This window comes from Engraulis encrasicolus, chromosome 4 (assembly GCF_034702125.1).
Source record: "Engraulis encrasicolus isolate BLACKSEA-1 chromosome 4, IST_EnEncr_1.0, whole genome shotgun sequence".
NCBI lineage: Eukaryota > Metazoa > Chordata > Actinopteri > Clupeiformes > Engraulidae > Engraulis > Engraulis encrasicolus.
The window spans coordinates 11,772,474-11,781,984 of record NC_085860.1 but is presented as its reverse complement, the minus strand read 5'-3'; the positions used below and the strand labels follow the sequence as shown (position 1 = coordinate 11,781,984).

General features: G+C 41.7%; 1 protein-coding gene across 1 annotated transcript; it reads right to left on the bottom strand.

Moving 5' to 3' along the window:
- Positions 1 to 5,944: 5,944 nt before the first annotated feature.
- On the bottom strand, positions 5,945 to 8,936 carry LOC134447079 (cAMP-dependent protein kinase type II-beta regulatory subunit). Its single transcript, XM_063196364.1, has 2 exons — positions 8,416 to 8,936; positions 5,945 to 5,991 (listed from the first exon to the last, which is right to left on the bottom strand). The coding sequence occupies exons 1-2, from the start codon at positions 8,678 to 8,680 to the stop codon at positions 5,945 to 5,947; spliced, it is 312 nt and encodes a 103-aa protein (XP_063052434.1). The 5' UTR covers positions 8,681 to 8,936.
- Positions 8,937 to 9,511: the final 575 nt, after the last annotated feature.

Below are 9,511 nucleotides of genomic sequence, written 5' to 3'. Positions count from 1 at the left end.
ATAAGTCGCTTAGCTTGGACTAAAAGAGTTCACCCATCAGGGGTCAGAATTCACCCATCAGGGATCATGTTTGGATGAATCCTCTAAAAGCCGCCCTCTCTCTTTGCTGACCTGCTCTTGCCTCAATTACTCACAAAAAACCTGCAGAGTTTCTGACAAGCTCCTGTCAGCATCCATCTTGTTGTCACGCATTTTTTTAAGGGTGTTTATCGTTTTCGCTTCCATGACCCTGTTCCCATCTGCTCTGAAAAATATTCTCTTAACAGTCACTCATGACCCATGATTACAAAGATGTATGACGGTCATTATGTCCAAGAGTTAATTTAGAGTTTCTTTTGTTTCAGACATGTCTTGATTTCAAGTCAAGTCATAATTACAAAGGTTGTAGGATTAGGATACATATTTAACAGGATTTAACAGTCAAATTTGAATAACTGTCAAAATCAGCGCCTGCTTGAGCGGCGTGCTGTGGCCCCCTGGCTGCCGCCTCTTCTCTTGTTTGTCTGTGCTGTGCTGTGCTGTCCAACGGCCACATGGCAGGAGAAGAGGCTACAGCCCAATGCCAGAGAAAACAACTTCCTCTCTGTATAAAGGTTACGGGGCCCCATCCCAACAGCATCCAGCACTCACCATGATGAGGACGATGATGAGGACGAGGAGGATGAAGAGCATGTCCTACATAACCGGGCCAGTGCAGTTCAAGCCTATCTGCTCTCTGGCTCGCTTTGCAAAGGTACGGTAGGTAAGTGGATTTGCCTTGAGGTTCAACGCTATGCCAGGATTATGGTGTATCATCATCAGTTTATTGCTATGAGCGTGATGGTGTCATCAAACTGTCTCTCTGGCAACCTCCAGCTCATCTCTCAGATACAAAGTTCAAATAAACAACAAAGCTTCAGCTGTCCTGCTGATGGGGGAAAACACAATTACGTCATATACATATGTAGGGCTTACACACAAGCTGATGGCTTATTTAACATCCACCTGTATTGCAAAAAGGCATTGGGAGGACATTGAAGTATCAAACCGAGTAGGCCTACAGTACGTGATGCTACTCCATGTAGCCAGGTATTTGAGAGAACCTGACAGATCAAGTCATAATCCATCACTAATCTATAATCAAGTCTATCCATTACTAATCTGTAATCTATCACTGAAGGCTCTGTGTAATGTCGAATGCAGTACTATGGTAGTAAAGACTTTTCGCTAACACTCTACTTGACGCCGGCGTCATACGTATGACATAACAGCATCATCCAAACAATGTCAACTTTTCATGACCATAAAACTGTCTATGACAGTGACATAATGTTTATGACTCATCCATGACTGTGTCATGACACTGTTTTGGCACTATTATGAGACCGCTATGTCATACCTATGACATCGGCCCGCCTCTTCAAAGACAGAGGGCGTCAAGAGGCTACTTACTTTGATCTCTTCTCTGGTACAGGATGTCAGAGTAATTAGGTCTAAACAGTTTTCATTTCAAATTAAAATTTAATGCATGAATACGCCTTTTGGTTAATTCCAAGTATAAGCCCTGAGCGCGTGCCTGACTAACTAATGCATTCCTGGTACTGTCTTGAAACATTTAAATCGAGTCATTTCCAACTACCCACACAAGAAATCACGTCACTTCAAACACACATGTACTTCAAAACAAACAAACAACATGAGATTGTGAGTTTTTAACGGAAATTGATCATGCACAAACTCTCAGTGCCTGAGGTCGTGTGACAGCCTTTCACCAGTGCTGCGTGAGTGGATGTGTGATGGTAAAGTGTATTCTGCTGAGTGAATAAATGCTGTATATTAGCAGCCCATACGCCTTATTCTATGGAGCTGATGTACTGTAGTATGGAGACCTTGAAGTGTTGAAAGACAGGTTCGACCATTTCCTGCAAATAACTACAATGGACAACAACAGAGCCCAGCGTAAGAGCATCTACCTTAAACCCAAGCTTTTATTATGAAGCACCAGCAGCCACTCTATACATTATTTTGCACCTAAACTCCTACCGCTTCTTGGTACTGCAACCTAGGGCTGCTCGATTATGAGAAAAATCAATATTACGATTATTTTAGTCATTATAGATATCACAATATTTCTTTTGTTGGGTAGCAAGTGTTGGGTAGCAAGTCTGCTCTGTGCTCGCAATGGCTCAAGTGGAGGGGAATGTATTGCGCTTAGCGTGACCTACCTTTTGAAAGTATGGTAAATGCCAAAAATATTGTTTCAACTCGATATTATGGAATTTGATATTGTTTGACAGCAATATTGATATCACAATTTAAATTCGATATATTGCACAGCCCTACTGCAGCCTGAAGTCTCTTGGTCTGTACTCCTCTTTGTCTTGCATATATAGTAACAAATCATTTGCACCGACTGAAGACTAATAGTCTCGTCTTTCAAACAAGTCATCGTCCATAACTCTAACACAAAATATGCTGTGCTTTATAAACAATGTCAAACATGCGCGGGATGGCCCTGCCGTGGCTGATATGGTAGGGCACACGTTTACCACTCGTCCGACCAGGGTTCGATTCCCGGTCCGGGTCCTTTGCCGTTCCTTTCCCATCTCTCTCTCCAAGCTCACTTCCTGTCTCTCCTCCACTATCCTGTCTCACAAAAACCAATAAAGGCTGAAAAGCCCCCAAAAAATAATTTAAAAAAAAAAAAAAAAACATGCTCGGGATTGCTGGTTTGCTGGTCTGGATTGCTTACTACGTGTTAAGATTTTACCGTCATGAGTTAAGCAAAGAGAAAGTGTATTGTACTATACAGCTCCAGGCCTTTTTATTAGAATACCATGAAAAAGTTGATTTATTTCCATAATTCCATCAATAATGTTAAACTGTCATGGATTGTAGATTCATGGCCCAGTTTTCTAACTATTCCAATCATTATTTTTTTTCTTTTTATATACGTTGGCCTTCCAGCTCAAAAAACCCATGAATTGGGGAATTCGCATTATTAGAATATTGTTATAAAATCACTTTTTTCTTCATCAAAATTCGAGTCACATTAAATCAGTTGAAATTTGGTACGTTCTACATAACATGCAATGGTCAATACTTGGTTAGGACATTCTCTGTCTTCATAATGGCCATGATGCGTTTAACATTGAAGTCAATGGCAAAAACCGTGCATGGGAGTTATGGAAGCCCAGATATTCTTGATGCTTTGCTGTCAGATGTTCTTGTTTGTTGACCTGGTACCCCACACTTCACTCTTCAATATACCCTGTAGATTTCCATGCCATGTTTTAGTGCTAACTCACCAGTTTAATTCTAAATAAACAGAAATGAAACCCCATTGAAAATGAATGGGGTTTTATTTCTGTTGAGTTAGAATTAAACTGGTGAGTTAACACCAAAACGTGGCATGGAAATCTTTGGGTATATTGAAGAGGGAAGTGTGGGGCACCAGGTCAACAAACAAGAACAGCTGACAGCAAAGCATCAAGGATATCTGGGCTTCCATAACTCCCATGCACGGTTTTTGCCATTGACTTCAATGTTAAACGCATCATGGCCATTATGAAGACAGAGAATGTCCTAACCAAGTATTGACCATTACATGCTATGTAGAAAGTATCAAATTTCAATTGATTTAATGTGACCCAAATTTTGATGAAGAAAAAAGTGATTTATAACAATATTCTAATAATGCGAATTCCCCAATTCATGGGTTTTTTGAGCTGGAAGGCCAACGTATATAAAAAGAAAAAAAATAATGATTGGAATAGTTAAAAAACTGGGCCATGAATCTACAACCCATGACAGTTTAACATTATTGATGGAATTATGGAAATAAATCAACTTTTTCATGGTATTCTAATAAAAAGGCCTGGAGCTGTATATTGTTACCTCAAGGTGAAATTGAGTAGTCTTGCAACAGCGAAAAGAGACACAATGTGAGTTCAAGATACTGACCAGGGGCGCGTTTCTCGACAGTGTCGTTGCTAAGTTAGCAACTTACTTGGTTGCAATCATAATATATATATAATAACTATACTCTCGATGGTTGCAATGCAATTTCCCATTGGCAACTTACACTGTTGAGAAACGGGGTCCAGAATAAAAAAGGAACCAGAAGCACTCAGAGAGTGCAGGTCTTTCGGTCTTGTTTTTGTCGAGTTAGAAACTGGAATGTCAAAATTCAACCTAGCCCGCAATCTTTTAAAAAATGACTAGGTCCGGATCATGATCCTGATCACCACCAACATTTAATCACCTGTTCCTTTTGTCATTTCCAACAGCATAACTTTTTGAGTTATCCTGCTGACAGACAAACAAACAAACAAACAAATAAACAAACGCGACCAAAAACACAAGCTTCTTGCGGAGGTAAGCTTAATGATGACAAGCTGCACGCTAGAACAAAACAAAACACAAATCCTCCCAACAGCACAGCAGACAGAGCCACACGCCCACCCCAACCTGACCTTCAGATGCATCTTACTTCAGGTACCTTCACCCGACATGGCCTTCTGGGACAGTGTGTCTATTGATTTACAGTGTGATTATAAATGGGTGTTCAAATTTTCTTGACCGCATTTTTTTTTGTATCCCTTTCAGCGCTATTATATTGCCCATTGTTATATTTATAAGCCCCTTATTGCCCAACAACATGAGTCTGTTTTTGAATAACTGCTGTTACACAAACAGAAAATCGAATTAAATTATTAGATGAAGTTAGTATAATACAATACAACAATACAATAGCCTCTATTGTCATTATACAAAGTCCAAAGTACACAGATTAAAATCCTAGTGTTTGCCTCCATGTAACCAGACTGAATGATTCAGTGCGTAGTCTGGCCAGGCAACCCTTCAGCTAAAGCTTCTTTCACACCTGGAATAAATCTAAGCAGCTGAAACAGACAAACACCCCTTATGTTACGACTGGGCAATATGACGATAGGCGCCGATATATCGTTATCATGATAGGGGTTTAGCTGAAACAGACAAACATGTTACAGCTGGGCAATATGCCGATGAGCCTATAGATCGTTATCATGAGCTGAAACAGGCAAACATCCCCTATGTTGAGATCTCCAATGGAAGGTGATACACACTTCTCTGTTGAGGTAACAGAAATGTTTTGCCTGATGAGACACTCAATCGCAATAGCATAGCAAAACTGTCTGTGATGAACAGAAGCAAAGTACAGAACGTGTTCAAATGTTGCCTGGCTCTCCTCTCACCAGGGTCTGGCTCTGGAGGATCTTCAGATTCACCCTGCTCCCAAACCAAAAATGCAGTAGAACCAATCAGGATGGCTGGATTGTCAGAGATGTGACTCAAAGTTTAAATGTAGTGAAGAAGGGAGAAATAAGTGAAACGCCACAACAGTTCTTTCAGACAACGAGGGCCACTTGCATGGACTCACTCATTGACATTGATTCTGTAATTTCCACTGTATTTCCAAATCTGTCAGTAGTCAAAGTAGCATCTGATTATATTATCAGAGAAGTGGTCTCCCTCATGATGTAGTAGTATTGTAGTAGTATTGTAGTAGTATGTAGAAGTATTTTGGGTTTTTTTGATACACCACACCTTGGTAGACCTACACATACGATGTAGCTCAGGGGTGGGAAATTCTTTTGACCCAAGGGCCACTTTGGGTGTAGAATACTGGTTTGCATAACTTTTTTGCCCTTGCATTCCTGAAAACTGTACTAAAATGTATTTGCTGTACAGTGTAGTAGCCTACAAAACCTCTAGCTTGGGTAGTCATTTTAAGAGTTGCGTGAGTTATCTGTATTGTAAAGGGTCTGCAGGCCACATGAAATGGCTCAGCTGGCCGCATGTGGCCCCAGTTTGCCCACCTCTGGTGTAGCTCCAGATGGATGTTCATGGAGCAAGGTGTAACCCACTCATCTAACAAGAGACAGGTTAGTTCAAATGAACACCAGAAACAAATGATCAAAAGCTATGACTTACCGGAGGCTCTTCTTGTAAATCTGTTGATTACTGGCGCTGCAAATACAGAAAGGGAAACAATGAGCAACACAGAGACCCAGAATGGAGTAAAAATAGAGAGAAGTCATCCAACATCAAACATGGTAGAGCACTTAAAAGTCATATTCCTACAGTACTTAAATATAAAAAAATGAATGGACTTAAGCAGAGACAACCTATTGAGAGGAAGCAGCCCATACCATGTTTGGATTGTTACCTCCATCAAGGAGGTTATGTTTTCGGTCACGTTGGTTTGTTTGTCTGTCTGTCTGTCTGTCTGTCATTAGGATAACTCAAAAAGTTATTAACGGATTAGGATGAAACTTTGTGGAGTTGTTGTAAATGACAAAAGATACAAAGGATAACATTTGGTGCTGATGACAAAAGGAACAAGGGATACATTTTGGTGCTTATCCGGATCCAGGAATTTGTAAAAGGATTCTTCACCATTGCGGGATAGGTCGAATTTTAACATTCCTGTTTCTAACTTCAGAAGAACAATACAGACAAACCAATGTGACTGACAGCATTTGGCAGAGGGAATAAGCCAATGCTCTGTGTGGATTTGGGTAAAGAAGACTTGTGAAGTGCGAGCCCATCCCATCCATAATAATAATAATAATCAAAAAACACACACACAAAAAAAAAACAGTTTTGCAACAGAGCCAGGAACTGAGTGGAACTGATCATCTTATCCACAGTACTGAAGTCGACAGGGAGCCTGAGAAGGTTGAATGGGTAGAGGTGTCAGTAGCGGCATTAGAGGGACTTAATTAATCCCAAATTAAATTAAGGGAGGGAGGGGTCCCTGAGAGCACAGACAAGGACCCATAGTTGAATGTTAGAGCCATGGCTGCAGGTGCAGCTGCAACCAGTCGCAGGAGGCCATTCTCAATTCTCCTCTCAAAGGACATGGTTGTAACTTTACTGAAGGCTGACCATACTACTGTACTATGTGAGGTAGGTCGGGTTCCTTTGGGTACAACACTGACACAGAAACGGAAATTAAACGCCTCACAGAGCTGCCTCCCAGTTGAACAGTGGGAATACCTGTACTATTTCTGTAGCAAGCAGAGCCAAACTGTTTCCTTCATGTGCATAATCCATGCTGTTAGAGCGCTGCACTCTTTGTTGATGAGATCAGCATTATATGAAATACCTGAAGCATTTAAAATGAGATATTCTCATAAACTAGGCTATGTATGGTCAATTTACCCACTCCTGCATGGATTTCCCTTAATGGATGCTCAGATGCTCTGAGTCATATTGTAAATCATATTCCACTTCTGAATGGACAGGGGACACTCCACTGCCATTGTTGACATGGCATGTTTTGAATTACAATGTGAATAATCTGGAGGACAATCACACCTCTGCTGCTATAAAAGAAAAGAAAGCTCTTCCCCAATGCATCTGCATAAAACATGCATGAGGCTGCCTGTGCGCTAGAATATGATGCTAGCTGGGCTGGAGCACAGATGCAAATGCTGGAGCCTGGACCAAGGCATCATGGCCATGGAAATGAATGGAACAGCCTGCTGATCCACACCAAAGTGTAATGCAGTGCAGTGAGATTTAGTGATGTCCCCCTTCCAACGGCCGTGTGAGATAAGCGAGCTGAACCCACCGGCTACACACAAGAGAGCAGATCTGATATCTGAAGTTTCGGAATAGCCAGCTACATAATGACATCAGCTAATGTAAAGCCAGATGCTGGCGGTGTCGATAGGAGTATTTAGCTTACTGTTTGTTCAAACTGTAAGTGGGATACACACGTAGCAGCACAGTGAACCAAAGGATCATGGACACAATTGAAAGGATGTGGATGTGACAGAGGACGGATTAAAATGTATCACAAGATGTAGCGGCGGAGGGCTGAGCCACTAGCTGTCACTTTCCCCGCGAGCCACATGCGATAAAAGGCGTTTCACATTTACATACAAATACGAATCATATACGTTACCTGGATTCACCTATGAAATTATTATATGTGGTCAATCATCGGCAGAGATCAAACCCGTCATGAGAGGGGCCCACAGTGTAGCACTGTGGCAGAGTGCATGCATGGTGCATAGAACTAGGCCCATTGACAGATAGCCTATGGCAACATGGGGCTGCGGTGGTGACCACAAAATATGGTCATTTTTAATACGTGCTCACATAACCCTGTCCAAATCCGAGACAAGAGCCAGAAAAATGATTTAAGAACATAAGCATGTTGGTTGCATAACCTTAATAAACAATGAAGAATATGTTTATCTTTCAAGGCACGCACCATGCACGCTGGGGAGGCATATTTTTCAGTTAGCTGTCGGCTGCAATTATCTTGAATGAAACTGGCATATTGCCTTGCTCGACCCTTTGTTGGTCGTTAGTGGACCAAGGTCTTGACATGGTTGCCCAAATATAATCGTGATGCATTGGGTAGACTCTATTTGTTACCTATGAACTCCTCGTCGTCATCCTCCGTTTCCTCTCCATTTTCTGAATCGATTTGCATGGCTTCTTCGATAAAGTTAACAGCTTTCCCAGATCTCGAGGCCGAATTTTGGTCATTGTCAAATGCGGCCCCTTTGGTTTCGTTCTCCTTCAGTTGCGTGAAATACTGCAAGGCAAACTCCAGTAAATCCCTCGGTTGGTTCCTTAGTACTTCCACGGTAAAGCTCTGCAACAGCTCCGTCAGTCCTTCGGGGATTTCTATACTCATTCCTGATGTGAGTCCAGAGAAATCCGTGTGAAATGCAATGCAGTGTCGGTGTCAAATGCAATATCGTCTCCCGATAATCCACAATAGAACAATAGCGCAGAACGTAATTCACGATGACATGGAGTCAGAACACAAAAACCCGCGACGGAATTTTCATCATTTCCATGCAGCTAGTCCCATCATTTGCTCGGCGATATATCCCGCAATTTGCTAGAATGAAAATGGCAGTGAATTCAGTAGCTACTAGCATCTTTTGCTGCTGGCTACAGGAAACCCACGCATGTGACCTGCGAAACCATGGCAACCACCCATCCAGGGATTGCGTATGCGATCCGCAGCAATGGCAGAAACTGCAGATGCAGAAAGGCGAAATTTCGCTGTGTGGCGGTGGTGACACGGGCAGTGAGAGCTCAATGTAGCGAGTTAATGCATAGGCTGATTCTGCACCGATACGTAATGTGCTGTCAGACTGAATTGCATCATTCTGTTCGATAACTGTCTGTTGCCTCCTACTAGAAAGTTTTGCATAAAAATGCGCATTTATTTGCCTGAAAAAATATATAGGCTATAGGAAGAAAATACAATTGGCATACGTTTTTCCTCAGTGCAATAGGAATCTCCCTATTGATGGCTTATTCAAGCTAAAGCGGGTTTATTAAATTCCTACAATCGGATGCATCCTTCCACTTCTGTTTCATAGCCAACAATAACTAATCACAGTCGATCTGTTTCACTGGACTGTACTCTCCTCAGCTTTATGCTTGACATTGTTGCCACTATTTCGAATTGTATGGGCCAAGCACATCATGGTCCCTTTTAGTTCCCACGAAA

Coding starts and splice junctions, on each gene's coding strand:
- LOC134447079 (XM_063196364.1), bottom strand. CDS start 8,680: ATGAGTATAGAAATCCCCGAAGGACTGACGGAGCTGTTGCAGAGCTTT. Junction 5,992..8,415: donor TGACGACGAGGAGTTCATAG/GTAACAAATAGA, acceptor CTGTATTTGCAG/CGCCAGTAATCAACAGATTT.